Source organism: Phallusia mammillata, chromosome 4 (assembly GCF_965637545.1).
Source record: "Phallusia mammillata chromosome 4, kaPhaMamm4.hap1.1, whole genome shotgun sequence".
NCBI classification, from domain to species: domain Eukaryota; kingdom Metazoa; phylum Chordata; class Ascidiacea; order Phlebobranchia; family Ascidiidae; genus Phallusia; species Phallusia mammillata.
Window position 1 is genome coordinate 16139926 of NC_137255.1, and position 20699 is coordinate 16160624.

Sequence of the window (20699 nt, forward strand, 5' to 3'; positions counted from 1 at the left end):
ACCCTCATGATGGTGACATCAAATTTTCTTTCATGTAAATGTATATTGGTGTAATTTTATTCTGCAAGTGACCATGAAACAACAGGTTGTAGTTTACTAGATATATATATTAAAAAATTAAAATTATTTGGAATCCTTTTCTTTCTTGTAAAGAAGTTTCCATAGCTCATGTTCTTTTAACATGGATTTTGTTGGCTCTGGTTCTTTTCTTCGTACAAGGTGTTTTAAAAATCTTTCAAACAAATGTCCTCCACGTTTTTTGAAGTCATTTAGTTCATTATATGGTCTGTAATGATGCTTTGATAACAAAAGCAATGTTTCACAACCAAGAAGTTGATGTTTGACCAAAATTTGCTTAAGTGACATTTCGAAAAAAATATAATTCAGTCAGTTTCTTTTTTAACATCAAATTGAGGATTTGGCTTTTGGGTTTCTTTCAGTAACTCATGCAGCTGCAAAATTTGGTCTTCAGAAAACTCTTCCAAGGCATCAACTGGTAAGCTGGAACCAACTTTAGAATGTAAAGATTCTTGTTGGAGTTGTGCTTGTAGAGTTTTTGTGTAGGTTTGCCACTGACTCATAAATTCTGGAACAAACTCTGGTGCACAATTTTTGTGTGCACGAAATTCACTTTTAACGTACTGGTCGCCAACAGTTTTAAGATCAATTGGTAGACCTTCATGTAAGCGCAGTATAACTTTGTACAGCTGTCGTACTTTGCTAGTGTGCTTCAAAGACATTACATAAAAAAAACCTTTGAAAAGATGTAGAAAAACAACAATGTTGATGCTCTGTAACAACTACAATTTTGAAAAAGACTGCACAATACGCCAAGCATTTCGCAATAGTTTTAAACAGCATTATAAAACACGGCCAGTGCATGCTTTATCTATGTGTTTTCACTTTAATGGAAATGGCTACATAAACACTTTGAACTGTTTGAAGGACGAAGATCCAGAACAGACTTGAAACACATGGATCAGTCATGCATGACAGTATTTGTTAAAGCATGACAAAAAATTATTAGTCATTTTGAAAACATACAAAGACAATCAAGGGTTGGATGTCTGGATGATAACCACTTTAACTAAAACATATTATTTATCGCCCTAAAAAATTTACACAAACAAAAGACAAAATAGTCTATAAACCAGTAACGGACGGGCTCTTAAATACGCAGTCTACTAATGAAACTTATTAAAATACTAACTGGTAAGGTTTTTTTAGGCTTAATATCGCACGCGTTTAACATACGGTATCATTAGGATTTTAGGACCACCCTTAACAATGTGAAGAAAAAACAGATACAATGGTTTGTTTTGGATAGGAGACTAGAATACTTTGCATTGAAAGTCTGAACGCTGTAGGCTAGTGATTCACATTTTATTACAACAGGCTCCGTGAAATCCATTGTTTTTAAATAGTAGTTTGCGCATTATCCTTGTTATGCAAAGTTGTGTCTGATATAAAACAGGAACCGCCAAACTTATAATGGGTAACTCTTTACTCACTTGAGATTCTCTTCTGGGCCATATTTGGCCATCTCGATCTGTCTTTAATTTCCCTCTCGGGTCGACATTGCGTCACCGAGAGCACGCTCATTGATCATTTTCTATCACGCGGTTGTCATTTTGGTTTTAATCAATATGCTTATTGCAACGATGTCTAAAACCCTATGAAGATATACTAGTAGCAGTGCGGAAGTTAAATGGAAACTACATCGTGCGCCTGTTTGGATCCAGTTTATCCGGCGCGAAGCGGTCCTCACCCCATCTACGAACTTACTTAGGGCTATCATATTTCCATTCCCCAAAAGGAGGACTCATTGTGAAAAAGAACATGAAAAAAATTTTAGGCCTATTCTTTAAAAAATAAGTTAAGATTAATATTTAGCTGTTTTTAAAGGCATAATTGTCACTTATGTATAGTTGGTAAATCAGAAATTCTTTGAAAAGAAGGACAACTTGTTTTTTGTTAAAAAGGAGGACATGTCCTCCAAAAAGGGGACGAATGGTAGGCCTAAACTTACTTCCCGACGTTCGCGCCTACGTCAAGGGGGGAATACCCGTTGTGGTCCCGGACTTCAGCGAGAAAGTTTTGCAGTTGCAAAGGAAAGGAATTTTCATGAGACGAATGCAAGACCCTAAGGCGCAAATGGAATTCCGGCATTTTGGATTTGGTGAGAAGGTTGAAGTTCCGAAGGCTTGCAAGAAGGAGAGCACGCCGGGAGAAATAATGATTTTCCTGACTTGTACTAGACCAGCGGTTCCCAAACTGGGGTCCGTGGGGCAATTTTTGGGGGACCGCGAAGCGGTTGAAGTAATTCTATAATCTTTTTTGGCGTCAGTTTGTGCCACTAAATAAGTTTAAATCAAAGTAGAATTGAGAATCGATTGTCTCCATTGCTAAACAATAGCCTTTATTGAATGACAACTATCAAAAATGCAATTGTTCGCGCACAATCGTAATGTTTTTGTCCTGTTTGTGATGTCATATGCTGTCTTTGGATGATTGTTATGCGCAATTTTGCATAATTAGCTAAAATCCTGCAATCAACTTTAGTTTTTATGAAATACACATTTAGGCTTAAGGACCGCGAGCCCTCGAAATAATGGCAAAGGGACCGTTTTGAAAAAAATATGAAAAAGTTTGGGAACCACTGTACTAGACCTAAATAACATCTACAACCCACTATAAGAAAATCGTATCGTATCGTATCGTATTTTATTTTGTTCACGTGCACTTGAACGCGACAAGCATAGTAAGTTATGACGGTACAATGGCACGACAAACACAGGACACAGCTGCGAAAACCTAGCGGTTGAAAATACGCTAAAATGATACTAACAGGTGGAGGGCAACGGTAAAAAAACGCAACAGCTGTACCTGGTAAAAAAAAGCAGGCCTGAGAGGTTGGAATCTCGTTGAAGAAACGAGGGGCGCTAACGGCAACGCGACTTGGTTTGACAACATGGGTGGATTCCAGCCGGGTGAATAATTAAAGGTACGTAAACAACGACAAACCAAAAAAGAAACCTACCCAAATTGATTGGGTCATAAAAAACAAAAACAGCACAAATCAAGACAATACCGATTAGCGTAGTTAATAAATATTTAACATGAATTTTACAAGTCAAACACTGAATCAATTAATTTCCCATGTTGTTGGTTCAAAAATCTGACAGTATTATTAACTACAATCAGTTTAATGAGGAGTAACGTGCTGGTCTTTGTACCTAAGATAGTTGCTGCTTGTTTAATACGTCCGGTTATTAATAAACTATCATCCTGTGACAAGACTGCCTATATACCGGTTATGGTCAAAACAATTTACACGGTCCTTTTAGTTGTTGTATTCCGTTTGACTGCTACCTGTCATCATCGGTCTATTTCAAGGAATGCCTGATGCTAATATGCGGTAACGTTTAGAACAGTGGTTTAAAACGTTTTTGGTTTTTCCTACCCTATAGCCTATAGACAGGGTTTCCATACCGTCCTTATTTCTAACATTTGTCCTTATTTTGAAGACCTATGTCTTAGAAAAAAAATTGTCCTTATTTCTAAGAAATGTCCTTGCTTTTGACTTGAGTCCTTATTTTGTCTTATTTTCAACAATTACAAGTCAGTATTCCTGCTGAAAGTAAAAATAGACCTGGACCTGCTGTGTCGTGAGATTCACAAGATTGCTACTTTCAAAAATGTGGTATGTAATATGCCATGCGTCGTATAAATGCAAAGTTTTTTTCAAAAAAAATTGTTTTATTTTAGATGAAAACTTAATTTTTCAGTTGTCCTATTTTGAGGTCCATGTCGATGACAACCAAGCTAATAGAAGATTATAAAATTTCGAAGGATCCCGCGTCCAAACCTCAATTGTGTTTATCAAACCGTATATGCGAAACGTTATCTAAACTGATTATGAACACTTCTCAGATATGAAACAATCCGCGGGATGATAATTTATTGTTAACATATAAGTTACATGTCATAAAGTTTCACTGCTTTTGTAGCAGTCACTTTCAATGCAGCTGTTTCAAAAGCCTCCGCCAACATATGCAACATTTTATTAGTTCTATTACGTTACATTGTTGCCTAGTATTGTATGTGCTTTAAAATAATGTTCGAAACGTAAATGCGTTTACACATATTTTTAAGAACAGCTACATATCAACAAATCTTTAATTTAAATAGGGCGTTGAAACGTCGGTTAAAACAATACGTTTGCCAGCAGGGCATTATTTAGTTTACAAACTAAATTGTATATGTCACGTGACAAAGTGAATGACAAAATTTACACTCGGCAGTTCTCCGTCGCACATGCCATTGTCATAACGCATCTGGATGACGTAGGTGTGTTGTGACATCACGTGTTGCGGTCGTCATTGTTTGGCATTAAATGTGACGCTATCGTTGACATCAACTCTTGCAGTGAGTCGACCTTTCCACCAAGGGTTACGAGTTTTTGATCCAGAGATTCAACTCTCTTTTCCAGCTGACCGCGTTCGTTCTGAATATTTCGGCAACAAATATGTGAACATGGTCAAAGTTGTTTATTGCCTGAGAACGTGTGTATGAAGAATACACTTGTTGAACAATCGCTGCCGCTGGTTTAAAGCAGGGGTGGGCAACCTGCGGCCCGCACTTGGATTTCAAAAGTACTGGCAAACGAGTCCAATTATTACATATTTTTGAGCTGATTAATGCGCCTGATGCTAGTTTTCTGCGATCTGGCAAAATGTGGCTAGAATCAAATACGAATTATACTTGTAGTTAAGCATATTTGGTGTAGTTAAGCACAAGAAACAAAACAAAATCACTTTGCGTGATGAACATGTGCGGCCCTCGATCCAATTTTGACATTTATAATTGGCCCTTGGCCCTACAGTAACAAACGTTGCCCACCCCTGGTTTAAAGTGTCTGGTGTCCACAGCTTATTGTTGTGTGAGAAAATAACAATAACCCGACAATATTTGGCATTGGAGAAATATATCTGTGGTTGCTAGTCAGGTAAAATATTTTTGAGAGGGTCGCACGATTTTTGGTTAGATTTTTTTATGTATATTTTTTATTAAAGTGTGCTAGAGTTGTTATTCGACGCTCAGGCTGCACACCAAAGGTAATAGACAAGACAACTAGCGGATCCAGTTGGTCATGCAGCGTAATTGTTTTGTGAAACAGGGAGGAATTTGGTTCCTTCCCTTTCATTTTTATAATGGCAGTAACTTGCTTAAAAATACTGTATTTAACTAACCATAGTACACTTTTATGTCACCCACCTTTTCAGGGTTGATGGTTTCATTAATGGTCGAGTAGTCAAGATTTGACTCAGAAAACAACCATTGTATGAAGTCTGATCTCTGGCTATATTCATTTGGGTAATAGTAACGAGATTTCGGCACTACCCGACGGCGGATGAATTGTGGTAATGAGTACTCGACATCAAGAATCAGTTTCACCTACAAAACAGATTGTCATTTACCACACTTTGTTAAAAACAACCTTGTAGCATAGTTTGTAGTACGGAATTTTAGAGTTTGAAAGTTAAAATAATTTTATTATTAATTTAAATTGTAACTTGTTGAAGAAGAAGTTCTCCTGGCTGAAACCAACGCTAAAATGATAAAAGCACGGCATCCTAATTGATTGATTGATTAAAGTTTTAAGTACTTTGACACTAAAAAGTGTGAAAACGGGAAAACTTGATAACGTTTCACTTGCCTTCATAGCCAAACCTTTCAGCTCTGCATTTTTCTGTACTATCTTGATGTCATCCACAGCAAGACCGACCTGTGATGATTAGTGGGTTTCAGATAGGATGTAAAGATACAGGATTGTCGGTGGTGTTTAACATTTACGTTGCATCAACTATATATAAACACCAGTGGAATATCGAAACACTCACGAGTAAGTTCATGATGATGATGCTCATTATAATCACGAATATCACAAAGAGGATGTAAGATACAGCTCGGTAGTTCACCTGTTGAAAAGCAAGTAAAGCTGTGACACAAATGATGCTAATAAAAAAAAACGTCCTCTGGGCAGCCATGCAAACATCAACAAGTTAGACAGCCAAAGCAAAGTTGTGAGTCAGGTCGGGGTCGGCCTAGGTTTGCGGGGATTAGGTTAAACGTTAAACAAACGGGCTTGATTCGGGCCGGACTTAAAATTCTGTGTCTGTTGTTTTTAGATAAAATTACCTAACGAACTAAGCTAGTTGCTGGACTTCACCTAATACCACACAGCCCTAAAACACTATGTTTAATTATATTCTGTATTTTTTTATGTAGAAGCAAGTCAATCAAACTTTCGGGCCTAAAGGGACTTTTGGAAAACGATTCGGGCTTCGAGCCGGGTTCGGGCTCAAAATTCGCGCCCGTTAATAACTCTCAGTTAAAAGAAATAGTATTTTCAGAAAACAAGGCTATAAATTTGAGGAACTGTGGAACCAATTGAGGAACATGATTGTAGTTTAGCTTGACAACATGGTAATAGCTTACCCTAGAAACAAAAAGTGTGTGAATGTCTGCTCCAGTTTCAACCGCCTCATCTTCTGCAACGAAGATGTCTTCGAACTGAAATTCCCCAATCATCATGAGTGAAGTCTTGATCACCGCGTTCCACCATTGCCGGAATGCGTACTACAACAAACGCGAATGAAACTCAAGACTAACTTAAACGTACGAAAACCTCCAGAACAGGCGGGACCCATGACGTGTTCAAATAAATAAACCTTTGCACGTTCATACGTTTTTGTTTGATTTTTAGTTGTTAAATCACATTCAGCTGCACTCGAAATAAAAATATATTGTCGCCTATGGCTCTCACGGAATACATTTTCCAATAACTTGAATTTACCACCTCTCTCAACATAAATGATGTAAGTTTACAAGCAATATTTCAATACAACATATAAACATCAAACATCGTTGAGCGCCATGGAATATGACCCACCTGATTCTGCAACAAACAATTAAAACTCAACGCGAAGCCCAATATGAAAAGAACAAAGACGAAAAAGAATTTCGTAAATGTTCTTAGAACGTGGTTAAACATAAGAACGAATATTCCAAACGTTGGTACACTTCGTATGAACATGATCAAAACCATCCAGGATAGAAAAATGCTGACTGCTCCAATCTGCCATTGCCAATCCTGAAAGGAACAATTACAATAAAGGGACAAGACCCAGAAACCCCTATAAGTTACCCACCTCTCTGACACCAAAGTGGTTTGGTCCAGCTGAGCTTGTGTCAGAATAAACAGTGAGAATCGCAAGAATGTAAAGGGAAATTTCAAAAAGATTCGTTGTACTTTTGAAGTAGGAAAACCTTCGGGCAGAAAGTTGATACAACTATAAAAAGACAAAGATTTACTTCTGTTTGTTCATGTGCTCTGGGAATATGTCCTGTGAAGTTAATAAAATACCCAATTTTAAATGATCTGTGTATGGTTTAGCATCTAACATTTAGTAAATTAGTAAGGAATCAAAAGTTTTGAATTTTTAGGGGATGAATTTGTTACATATGGTTTGGAACATCAACCCAAAAATGTATTGTTGAGATAAAATTAAGGATAGTAAGTTTCAAACAATAAGCTCTCACCTCTTTTAGTAAACCCAGTGCTGCAAAAACGATGACGAAGTATTTGGCAATAATTCCCCATGAGTTGTAATTATAACATGGTCCAAACAACGGTTGCGCTTCTGTGATTATCGCTACGCACGATGACGTCACGTTGTCCGAATCTGCAAGAAAAAAATGTGTTTTTTGCTGCAAGGTGCTTTGTGTGTCAGTTTTTACAATTTCCATTGCGGAATCAAATCTTTTCTGTTACTGTTTTAGTTGGAACTATCTGCAGTCTTTTACCAATCATATACTGGAACACCTTAATCCAGTTGCAAGATTAATAACAAGATGAATGCAAACTCACATCATTGCTTGTACTGTTCTAAATAACAAAGCATTAATTGCCTCTTATATATCAGCTCTATTGCTATGCGTTATAACCACTGGTGTTGATAATGTGTTTAAAACAGCTTAGCAAATAGTAAACATGTACACGAAACTCCCATGCATATAGAAGCCAGAATTCTACATGAGTTAAGAAAGTGAGCTTACCAATGGAATAAGGGGGAGGCATCGTCAACATGTACAAGTTGAAAAACACCATGAGAAGCAGATAGAGTAGCAGATTGACACCAAAAACTGTCCTGCCAAATGCTTTCCACTTGTGGTTCAAGAGGCTAACCACCAATGGGTGGCTCAACAGATTCTTTCTCTGACCTAGAACCTTCACACATTTTTTAAAGATGAAGTGAGAAGGCAAAAACTTTACAAAAGAATATCAAAACTAAACCCAGAATAAATTTCAGTCACTTGTATTTTGAATTTGTGCCGAAGTATGTTGGGTTGAGTTTATTTCGTCGGGTGAAGCAAAAATATTCACCAAGTTAGAGATGACTGCGCAACGTTGAGACGTTACGAAGCGCGACAAAGTTAATGGCACAATTGGTAGATAGATGGTGGACCCGCTGCAGCTAAACCGTTACTACCTATTGTGTTAGTATGCAGAACAACAAATTGCCAACTGTCGTATATTTTTACCCCGTAGTTTCTTTGTTTACATTTGATTTGCTGAAAATGCCATACCGGAAAAGTTGTGTTGTAGGTGTCTAATATTATACAAAAAACGTTTTTTTTTCGAGCGTGGATGGCCAAGCATATCTAAAAAATCATGATTTTTACCATAAGGTGTAACGGATGGTTTGTCTTCAGGAAGTTTGGATCTTTGTGGTATGGAGCTGTACCAGCACGCTTTACATCTTCAAATTCAAATACCTGTGACGAATATCGTATCACTAAACCCACCAGAAATAATGTATTTTTTTTACAATTAGCCTACACTGGTGGATACAAGCAATTGGGATAGTATTCAAGTAAAACAAAGATTGAAAAGATTTTCAATAGGTTTGAAAATATTGAGTAATGCTTCTAGACCTTCTTGTAGTAATGGACTCCTATAGTGTGAAAAATATTAAACCGGCGAACGATTGAAATTTTTAACGAATTTAGTTTTACATTTCTTTGAATAGAAGTGATGTGGCATAAAAATGAGAAAAGGGTGCAAATCAAAATGCATTTTGGCGGTTGAAAAATGTGCTGGAAACTCCAGTTATTTGGAAAGCAAGCAACGATCGCTTATATAACCTATCACTTTTACTTCGTCTTCTTTGCGGAATTGGAACCATTTTTCACAGGAATAGTCATCGTCCAAAAACTCATAATGAAAGGACACCTGTGGATGTAGATTCAGACCTTTAGGTTCGAGTTCGGATTCGGGTTAAAGTCTAAACAAAACAAAATTGATTCGGGCCTAACTTTAAAATTGGCCGTATTTGCGTTGTTACTGTATTTCAATAAATCGTCTTTTCGCGCCTATACTTTTTGGGATTTTGTATAAAATATTAAACCTCCGGTCGGTTTTGAACCAACTATGGACAGAAATTACAGATTATGGAAAAATCAGTAAAAGATGTAAGGCAAATTTAAATTAAGCATTTCAAAGCGAATTAATATCGTAAATTAAAATCTACTTTAACAAGAGAATACGGGACTTTGTGCGAAAGTATTTAAAGTTTTAACAATCTTATTTGACTGCATTTTAACTCGCATGACTGTAAAATGTTTTTCTCAAGTTTTTTGTACAAACGCGGTAAAAGTGCATTAAACAATGTTTAACTTTAGGGTTATTTGGAAAATGTAGCATAGTATGGTTATACTTTAAACTTAAAAGTAAAGAAAACAAAGTAAAGCCAATTTTGGCAAACTCTTGTCTTCGCCAATAGACATTTTCGCCCCAAAGTTGAAAACAACAATTACTAGGTGACGCTACGATGCAAATAGAGATTTTTTTTTGTTCTCACCATGTAATGCACACTGTCGATGGGTTCATTAGCTGTTCCATTTATGATGCATTTATTGAAAACTTCTTCAGCAATATCTGGCATTCCACGAATCAATCTTCTCATTGGGGTAGCAACAGCTTTCTCTATCATAACATGTTAATAATAATCGTCCAATTACATTTCTATTGTAATAAATTAGTTAGGTATGATATTATGAATATAGGGTTTTTGCAGGCATAATTGATCAATCGTTCCTTTGAACAACCGACAATTATATTGACTTATCTGACGTTAAAAACGGGGTTTTAGAGTCTTGGAGAACAGACTTCCTGAATAAGCCGTTGAACTTTGGATAAGTCAATATCATTGTCAGTTGAACAAAAGTACAGTTTATGTATGATATTTTTGTCAGGCGGACAACAATACGATCTAAACTATTTGCTTAACCAGGCTACAACGTTATGAAAAAACAAATGAAATTCCTGGATTAAAATATATGCTTATATGTTTATGCCAGTACATATTGTTTGCTCACGTTCTGGAGTGATGTTTCGCAAAGCATCCTTCCAATCTGGGCTTTCTATTAACGCCCGAGCGCACGAAGCACTACCGTGAATAATCGCATGATCCATGGCATTCCATCCAAAGTCGGAACGGCAAGTAACATCAGCTTTCCATCTTTTGATAACAGACACTTTTGGTATAATGATAAAATTTACACAGGTTTAGTAGCGAGCCCGCCGAAAGTCGAATCACAAGCACCGCCTCGCATGCTGCACATTGCTTGCCTCGCATGCTGCACATATTATCTTCGTAGTAGGACATACCTGGACATCATTTTACGACCCGCGGGCCACATCCGGTCCGTTGGCAGTCCTTGTCTGGCCCGCGTGAGGTTTAGGTAAATTAAAACATCAATCAAAAATAGGCATTTTTATGCTATGCATGAAATACGGCAGTGTTGTTTTTATTTTAAAAAGCCTTTTGAATTACTGAATTACACATGGAAATGCTTGGTGACCGTCTGATTCGGTATAAAGCCTTCAATAGGGCCTGGCGTATAATAACACATAATTCGTTTTTTGTCAAATCGCTTGATCCGGCCCAAATTAGGGAAGCACAGACAGATTTAATAATGTTGCGAATGCCCCTGACTGGTTGATTTTCTTAACCCCAAAACGGCACACACAACAAACTTATATTGTTGTATTCTATCTATTGCAAAAATTTACAACCTTTTTTGCCTGGTTTACCCATTGCTAGCGTTCGTACATAAAATTTACCTATACGTTGCTAGCCTGCGTATGCTGTTAAATTGTAAAACAATACAAAACAAATGAAGCCAAACATTTTAAAAGGCAAATATGTCCGAATAAACATTTTGGATAAATTGAAAGGCATTTTGATACAAGTTTTTCGTGTGTGAAAAACTGCTTTTTAGCCGGTTTAGTTTATCAATGTTTTCTACGAGATAAACAAATTACAAAAAAATATTTTCATTGGTATGGTTTCTGCGCTGATGTAAAGACTTACTGAAGCAGCATACGAACTATCTCCTCATTACTATTCGCACAGGCCATATGTAGCGGAGTCACTGCAAACTTACTCTTTGCGTCGACATTAGCTCCAAATTGCAACATCAGCTGCAAAACAATGGTCTTAACTATAATTCAAATTTATTAAAACATCAAGTCACTCATGGAACGCTATATACGGATATGTTCATAAGTTTAATGATGAAAATAACAGCCCAAACAGACGTAAAAAGCGACATGCTTTTTTTACAAACGTTTCGGCAAATGCTCATGTCCTAATCAGTGACTGTAAGGCCACATCAATTACACCCCTTTATATATACACTTGAGCATTTGCCGAAATGTTTCAAAAATAAAGCATGAAACTCGTTTTGCTGCTCACTTTTAAAATCTTCATGTGGTGTTTCTTGTATGAGTCCCTTGGGACAACACCTTTAACCAAACGATAAAACGGAGTTGTGCCATCTTTAGCAAGAAGGTTGATTGCTGCAAAAATATAATAATTATCAAAAAAACAATGCTCGAAAAAACTAGAACGGCTTGTCTTGGATTTGTACAAGCATATCTGAGAATGCTAACAAACATCGACCCAGCCAAAACAACTTCGTTAATTATTGCAGGTTCAGTTTTAGGTAGGGAGTCGAACCGCTTGTCATATGGGTTCAGGTTGGGTTCGGGTTCTGTTTGTTTCGTTTCTAGGGGTTCGGGTTCAGTTCAGGTTTTCAAAAATGTATATTTTTGGGTTCGGGTTTTGTTTCGGTTTGGTTAAATTATCCGGTCTGAAGCGGTTTGGGTTTTTTAAACCGGTTTAAATTTTGTTTAAATTTAATTCCACACAATTGTTTAAATTTAATTCCACACAATTCCGCCTTCAAACTTTAAAAGAATTTCGACGGTGAACTGATATTTTTGTCATGCCCAATAAGTGTTATCTCGCATATTGTTCAGTGCGCTGTTTTTTTTTGTTGAAAAAATCACAAAATATAAAACAGACTGCATTTTTTACTGGTTCGGTTCCGGTTCCGGTTCAACGCCAAACAAAATATGGGGTTCACCTCCGGTTCGGGTTTTTAGGAAATCGTAATTAGCGGTTCGGGTTCGGTTCGGGTTTACTGAAATTAACTGCTCAAACCGATCGCGGGTTCGGGTTCAGTTCCGGTTTGACTCCCTGGTGATAGGTATTGCTGTCTACCAGAGAATCCTGAAAATAGGTTTTATACCCGCTCCGTTCTCAACAAGTAATTCACACATGTCGAGCTGTTTGTTGTCAGAAGCTAAGTGAAGAAGACTACATCCCTTTTCGTTAGTAATGTTTAATTGTTCGTCCAATAGTGACGGTTTGCTCGGGTCGTTATCAGCCCCGTCTGCACGCTCTGTCTAAAAGTAACAATAACAGTCAGTGAAAGATTAAACATTAGTGATGCACTAAGGCGCGTTTAAAGACTCACATCAAACCAAATATTAATGTTATGTTTTATCCTTTTTACTTTATGATGACACTTTAAAAACGCGTATGATCAAAACAAAATAGCCTAATTAGAAACCTTTTTTTGCTAGATACAAGTTTCGAAAATAAACAGTTAGCTAATTACATAGAAAGTTGAAATCAGCAGAAAAAGTTCTACCCTTGTATTTACGTTTTTATCATTGGCAAAATAGCCAAGCTTAAACTTGGGTGTATCTGAAAAACTTTTGTAAACAAATACATACTTGACGCATTGCTTCAATCAACAGTTTCGTGCATGTCACGTAATCATTGAGTGCAGCATAATAAAACGGTGTCCGGCCAAGTTCATCCTTCATATCAAAGTGCGCTTCTTTTTCCAAGAGATATTTTACAACTTGGGTGCTTGAATCCTCGTTGTCTGAGTCTTCTTTACTCACAGCTTGGTGAAGAGCAGTTTTGCCCTTCTTGTCACAACTGTTAATATCTGTAAAACGAGCGCGAGTTCAACTGAATGATTGTAACTAAAGTGATGCACCGAAGTTTCGTTTGGCCGTAAGTGCAGTTTTGTCAATTTTTCGGTTTAATTTTTACAAATTCGGCCAAAAATCAACTTTTGAAATGATGAATGCCTAAACTTTTAACATCGCTGATTTAAAAAAAAACACGAGTTGAATATACTGCAAATATAAGGTATTTCGTTCAGGTTACGTACAGAAGAGTTGTTTTGAATTGTCACAAATGAGTTGCCTGCATTAACAACACAAGTTTAAGTTGAATCCATTATGAAGGTGGTTTGGCCTAACTTGATCGCCCTTTTGGCTGAATATTTGGTTTTGGCCAAAATGATCTACGAACTCGGTTGATCTCAGCCTCGTTCGCCGTTTATTAGAACATACTTCAGGCTTGACATCGTGGGACATCCATATATTTTAAGATTATGGGTAGAACAGAGCAACGCCAGTGTAAAACTTAATAGAAATAATAGACAACAGAGGTCAAAATAATTGCCTGCTATATCCGTTCCTTGAGAAATCTTACCAATCTACGCGTTTCGAAAAGACTTAAAAAAATGTGAGGATAAACTGTTTTTTACACATTGTAAGTGTTTGTGTATACCCTGAAATAACATGTGAATTGCTATTGATTTTTACCCGCTCCATTTTGAATAAGAAACCTGCACATTTCCAAATGCCCTTCTTTAGCAGCATAGTGCAGAGGTGATCCGCCATCATTGTCTCGCATGTTCAGTTGTTTTTTAACAACTGACAAATTGTGCACGTCGTCTTCAGCCTCTCCCAGACGCACGGGCTGGAATTACAAGTTTAAGTAATGTGTCAGTTCAACAGTTTAAAGATGAAAAAATGCGTTTAATTTAATTTCTGCTTAACGGATTATCAGCATTCGTAGCCGGAATAAGCCTTTAAAATGCCTTACGCCGTTTGTCGAACCTAAACACTTTATTACTAAGCTGAAGTATTTAATCACAAGCCGTCAAGTTTTACACTTTTACAGTCTAGAGTTGCAAGCGGGAATGAAATTGAGATCCAAATTCACCCGAACCAAAGTGCCAGCCCGAAACTCGACGCGAATTGACTTTTTAAGTCCGAATCAGACCAAAATATCACCCATATAGAGCCGCATAAAGGGGCAAGAGATTTTATAGTGGGTCGATAGCAGGAGAATAAAGCCTGAACGGTGAAATCAGTATCGTAATTTTACACAAACAAAAGTCGAGGCAAAAACATTTGGAAAATACTATATATGTCCACCTCAAAATGCTGTTGTGACATTTTTGTGAGGTTTTTTTCCTTTATGTCTTATGTACATGATTACTTGGTCTTTTAGTTCATCCAGCCCTGAATAGCCTCTGGGAGCCAATATAACGACTCACAACGTATCGCTACCATAAATTGTAAATTGTTGGCACTTATATGATAGTAAAATGCTGAGTATTGTGGTAATTGTGACGTGACTTTATGGTAAAATATTTTGTTATTTCTCGTGTAGAAACGGTTTTCGCTCTGCAAACAAGGACCCTAATGATGAAAGTGAAACGTAAAAAATAAACTTAAATCCCAAAAATATACGGTAAAACAGATAAGGAAGCTTAAACTTATAATACGAAACCCGAATAGGCAACATAATATAGAGATGGAAGTTAGGGCAGACTTTTCGGTCGGGTTCGAGAGTTGAACAAAACTGGCTTGATTTTCGGGCCTATTTTTTTCAGCTTACTTACAAGCCTAATACAATGGTCCTTACTTGTTTTAACTTGTTAATCAACAGTTCAGCACAAGCTACATATCCAGCAAATGCGGTGTAGTGAAACAGTGTATGACCGCTTTTATCTGTGAAATCAACATTCGGTGTTTTGTCCAGAAAGTTTTTTATCAGTTGTATAATTTCAGCATCTTCGTCTTTGCCTTTAAGGTTGTGAAATAAATGGTGAAAAGCTGTTCCGCCGTTTTTATCTCGAATGCTGGTATCTGTGAATTTTATTATAACAAGACATAAATTAATGTGTGCAAATGTATGTTTTTACGTAAGTAAGAGTACGTATTTTAGGAAAATAGTTAAAAATAACCAATTGCCTTTAATATTTTTCTCATTTAAAAAAAAAAATTCTCATGTGTAAAATAACAACCCTACACTTTAAACATTAAGAACAGAGGAATAATTGACGAAGCAGAATCAATCAAACAAATACTATTAAACGATAAACGATTTCGCCTATGTGTGCATCCTCAGTCGCTCTGTAAAACAACGAGTGTATTTCTACCTTATGGAAGGGATAATTTGTACAACTATAGATTATCTCAGGATCCAACAACCTATGAATTACAACGTTCTTTACCAGTTCCTTTATCCACCAGTAATTGACACATTTGAATATGCGTGTTCTCAGCCGCATGGTGTAAAGGTGTAAATGTTTTCTCATCTTGCAAGTTTAGTTTTTCAGTAACAGTTGTTGAATCAAGCTGGTTGATTGCTGTTCGCATTTTTTTAACGTTTCCAGTGATTGCAATCTGTTATGCAAATAAATCAGTTAAATAAGAAACTTTTAGGAAAAAGGAAATAACAAAAGGAAAAAATATAAACAAAATAAGAAAAGTATTTGTTGTTGTCAATTTTGAATTTTGAAAAGTTAAGTTTTTTAATAAATCAAAAACTTTAGGATTAGCTTTTGGTAAATGACCAGGACTACTTGATTACATCTTGTTATTGAGTTTGTAAAATACGATCAAATGTTGGCTATCAGAAAAGATGATTATTGTTAAACGTAAATGTTTAGGGAAAATGCTTTATAAAAAGTTTATTAACATTTCATACTCACCTCATGAAGATTAACATCGACGTTTCCAGAATTAGTTTTTGTGTCCATAGGTCTGCAAAAAACATTCATCAGTTTATAAACACACAACACAAGCAGGTATTATTTATTAGGGTTTACGCACAAACTAAAAATCCTCACTCTGCAGCTGGCTTAATGAATCAACCTGTTGATAGTGGCTCTATTCAAAAAAATAAATAAAACATAAAAAATATGTTTAAGTGTGTGTCGCGGTGTCATTGTGCCTTTTGATGTTGACTTATGGTTTCACTGGCTTTACGTAAGTTTTTACCCTGTCGATGATGAAGGACGGCTGTTTTCAAGCGGTTTTTCTTCTTCTTTGTCATTTTTTGCATTCTAGTAAAATCGCAAAAAGGTATGGAAAAATTGCGCATTTAAAGCATTTTGATTTTACAAGCATAAACATCTGTTTTGAAAATTCAAATCGCAACAGCACTAAGTTCAAATTCTTGAAATTAAATTTAGCTCAAACGAATATGTATATTTATTATATTGGTAACAGTTCAAAATGAGCCAACAAAAACACATGAGTTATATCACATACTTTGGAAGACAAAAAACACTGACAATATTTATGCTTTGTGAAACTTAATGATTATATATATTGTACACAGTTAAGTAGAGCACATAGTTTACTGAACTACAGTAATTTGAAAAGCAACTTACTTGCTTTGTGCAGATTAGAGACAATTCGATTTCGTCATTCCTATTCGAAGGCATTAAATAGAGATTTTTTTGCTCGTCGTGGTATATTTGAAAACTTTTTTCTTCGTATCCGAATAAAAGATAGTTAATAATACTATTAAAATCACCTATTTTATAAATAAGTACATTTGCTAACTTATTTGAATAAATAAAATAAAAGCAAATTGCGATTTTTCAAACTCACAATAATTTATTAATTATATTGTTTTTTCTTCATATTTTGTATCTAATCAAAACTACTTTACTTGACGCCAACAAAGTGGTAATTAGTGATGAACTGAACCCAATTAATAGTTCTAGACGAAACCAAACTTCAGCCATAAAGCTGAAAACGGTTTACTAAACCTGGCCGAATTTAAAGCACTTACGAAATTATTGTTTTGTAAACAATCGTATATTGAAAGTAAACTCGCTTATAACAAAATATGTTGTAACTGCACTTGAAACTATCTGACCGGATTTATTTTCCTGTAACATGGGTGGCCACTTTTTAGAGCCTCTTTGACTGGTCCCACCAACGTCTTCACATAATGCTTTTTAATACGGTGTAGTGCAGCGCATTTAGCCATTATCCACCAATTGTACCTTACACTGGTCTGCGCTTCTTACCTTTTAATGTTGCGCAGGTGTTTCCGGCTTGGTAGTTGTTTTGGTGCTATTGTGTCGCTTTGTTTTCCTTTGCCGATCGAAATTAACCAAACCCCAAAGATTGTTGTTCCATATCGCGTTTCTCAACTCACCTCAAGTTTAACACTTAAACCCCCTTTTTCGCAACAAATTTCCGGGTCACGAAAGCGCAGCTTTCCTTTTACATTATAAATGGTCGCATTGTAAAACGCTTCAATTCCATGAATTTACAAAATTTTAAAAGCAACATTTACAAAAGCCCGCTTTTTGTCCGAACTGCAAGCATCAAAGGGTCATTAGCTGAACTAAATAAGCGCTCATGTCAATCCGGACGGGTTATAACATGATTGACATTTGTTGTTCCGTCACTATGACACCGCACAAAAAAGTCAAACATTTTGTACCATATTTTCAAGATGGTTAAAATCTAATATGTATCGAAAATTTTGTTGGCGCAAATCATTAAAAATAAATTTTCTCTTTTGTATTTCGCCAAATTCTAGAACAAAACTTACCCCAAAGTTTCTTATAGGCCTATACCTACGCTGATTGTACACACTAAAACTTTACTCATATTTGCACCAAAGCTTCAATTTACTATTTGGAATACTATTTGCAATTTCTACCTGTTTAGAACACTTGGTTTCAAGAAAACATCCCAATTGAGCTCATCAAATATTGAGTTGGCTAAACGTCAACAATGGACTTCCGTTTTAAGGCTGTAACGTAACTGACTTAAACACGTTGTGTGACGTCATTGTACCAGCTTTTATGCCGTGCAGATTTTCTGTAGCTTAATGCTTCCCCGACCATCACATACATATAGGTTAGGTGTCGATTATGTAAGAACGATTTAAGGAAAGCTTGAATGCGTAAATGAGTGCCTTTTTATCAGAGGTAAAACACACTAGTGCTGCTGCACACTTTGCAGCGCGACGTCGTTCTTTTTCCCAACAGGGGTTGTGACATTTTCGGGACACCTGTCACGTTTGGGACAGGTGTCACGGACACCCGTTGTATGTCACCAAATCAGGGACAGGCTGTCACTAAAGTCGCTGCCGATTTGGGTGCTTCTAATTTTGGGTGTCCCTGATTTTGAGTGTCACCAAGAATAAATAGCAAGTCATGAGCGGGTAGGCGCAATTGCTTACTTGCAAGATATTTCTTGACTTTTGTAAGTATTATTGTTTAGGAACCGGCAGTTAGTATTGACATTTGTAAGTATTATTGTTTAAGAAACAGCAGTAAAACAATGTCCAATGAAATAACGAGGATCACAACCAAAAGTCGATTGATTATATCTCCAAAAATGCTCACGGTTAGGGCTATTAGGGTCGGGGTAAGGTATTAGCACTTAAAATTCAATAAAACTAACCCAAAAAATTAGTTACTAATGTAAAAATTTAAAAAACTTATTTCCCAACCCATTTATAGCCGCTAAACAAAAAATTCAGCTCTTTACGCCCCCTTGTGAAAGCGAGTTTGTGATTCTCGAGTTTGTGTTAGTCGCTCTACCCAAAATCAGGGACACCCTGTCACAAATCAGGGACACCTGTCACAAATCAGGGACACCCTGTCACAAATCAGGGACACCTGTCACAAATCAGGGACACCTGTCACAAATCTGGGACAGCCTGTCAGTGACAGGCAACGAGTGACACCCTGTCACTAAATTGTTACAGCCCCGTCTCCTTTTTCCCTTTCTGTTAGGTAAAAGGTCTGTCTAACTAGCCCCACTTAACGTAGTCTGAACAAACAGCAACTGACCAAACTACAAGTACAAACACATGCACAACACCGTAAACCTTCTATGATGGAAAATGTAATGGTAAGGATTTTTTGGATTTACTTTTACACATGTAATAAACTACACTAGTTTCTTGTTTCAAAATATACTTGCTCTATAGGAGGGCTGTCCAAGGCACTTTACGTTACACAACTAAGCAAGTGACCGTAGTTTTGTCTCTGGCTTTATTTTAAATCTTTGGTAGCATAACCTGCAAATTTACATCATTATAAACACATGACATATAGTATAGCTAGTGCAACAGTAAATTCAAAGTACAGTCAGATATCCCAACACCTAACCTATCTGTACCACTGGCTTACAAACTGTGTACATCTCAGTTCGTAGAAAAAGGTCCAACGAAACTTAACCACAGAGCCAGAGATGAATACAAAACCTACGATCATCACTAAGCCTTGGGGGGTTATACGGTCACGCTCAGTGTGGCGCGGAATGGAGAACAACAAAACACAGTGGATCATGGGTTTTAGAAGTAGGTCACGCTAAAAATGAAAATAATTCAAGTCAACGATTACCATTGACTTTTTGTTGTACTAAACTCATGCCCTTTGCTTCACACGGAATGACAACTTACTTAAAGGCATGGCGGGAAGCACTTAACTACTCAACCTCGAATCGAACCAGACCCTCTTTCCCAAGATAGGTGGTTATACAGTTAAAGTATTGTAACTCAAACACTCAAAAACATAGTTCAAAAAATTCAAACAACGCAAGCTTCATTTCAAAACGAATTCGTCTTGACGTCTGCATGCGTGGCAAAAAAAGCAAAAACACAGTGAATCGCAACAGAAAGATATAGGTTATAAAGACAATGGTGTTTGAAATTCGATACGCATGACTAGTCGTTCGCACAGTTGGTGTTGTTGACGTCGTTACTTCCGTTACACCTGACTGCGTTCCTCGAGATAAAATATGACGTCAAAATCGTCAGAAAGAAACGGGTGTAATTTTGTTGGTAGAGCTACTAACACGATACGTTACGCCTGATCCAAAAGTGCCTTATTTTCAAAACGGTATATCTCAAAAAATGCTAACGGTTAGGGCTATTAGGGTTGGGGTAAGGTATTAGCACTTCAAATTCAATAAAATTAACCCAAAAAATTAGTTACTAATGTAAAATTTTTTTGTAAATATTTCCCAACCCAACCCATTTATAGCCGCTAAATAAATAATTCAGCTCTTTACGCCACCTATCGAAAATTAAGCACTTTTGGATCAGGAGGAACGTATCGTGTTAGTAGCTCTACCAATTTTGTTTTAGTTGGGTATAAAATGTTTTGCATTCAGCTTACGTCAATGTTTGCGGTAGAGCTGCTAA

General features: G+C 36.6%; 2 protein-coding genes across 3 annotated transcripts; both read right to left on the reverse strand.

Moving 5' to 3' along the window:
- Positions 1 to 41: 41 nt before the first annotated feature.
- Positions 42 to 862, reverse strand: LOC145223286 (succinate dehydrogenase assembly factor 3, mitochondrial-like). Its single transcript, XM_080089684.1, has one exon. It carries the CDS (start codon positions 738 to 740, stop codon positions 384 to 386), a length of 357 nt encoding a protein of 118 aa, XP_079945810.1. The 5' UTR covers positions 741 to 862; the 3' UTR covers positions 42 to 383.
- A 3082-nt stretch (positions 863 to 3944) lies between these two features.
- LOC145223041 (transient receptor potential cation channel subfamily A member 1 homolog) lies at positions 3945 to 20069 on the reverse strand. 2 transcript variants are annotated; one of them, XM_080089337.1, is made up of 24 exons: positions 17557 to 20069; positions 16909 to 17009; positions 16514 to 16578; positions 16225 to 16276; positions 15745 to 15916; positions 15153 to 15376; positions 14042 to 14198; positions 13154 to 13374; positions 12664 to 12820; positions 11826 to 11929; positions 11442 to 11551; positions 10444 to 10586; positions 9927 to 10051; positions 9224 to 9298; positions 8749 to 8841; positions 8122 to 8293; positions 7606 to 7748; positions 7215 to 7355; positions 6956 to 7156; positions 6502 to 6642; positions 5904 to 5981; positions 5720 to 5788; positions 5278 to 5457; positions 3945 to 4507 (listed from the first exon to the last, which is right to left on the reverse strand). In XM_080089337.1, exons 2-24 carry the CDS (start codon positions 16960 to 16962, stop codon positions 4364 to 4366), a joined length of 3021 nt encoding a protein of 1006 aa, XP_079945463.1. In that variant the 5' UTR covers positions 16963 to 17009; positions 17557 to 20069; the 3' UTR covers positions 3945 to 4363. The 2 variants fall into 2 exon arrangements, with proteins under 2 accessions (XP_079945463.1, XP_079945464.1); XM_080089338.1 differs by lacking the exons at positions 16514 to 16578; positions 16909 to 17009; positions 17557 to 20069 and adding an exon at positions 16346 to 16420.
- Between the last annotated feature and the right edge of the window lie 630 nt (positions 20070 to 20699).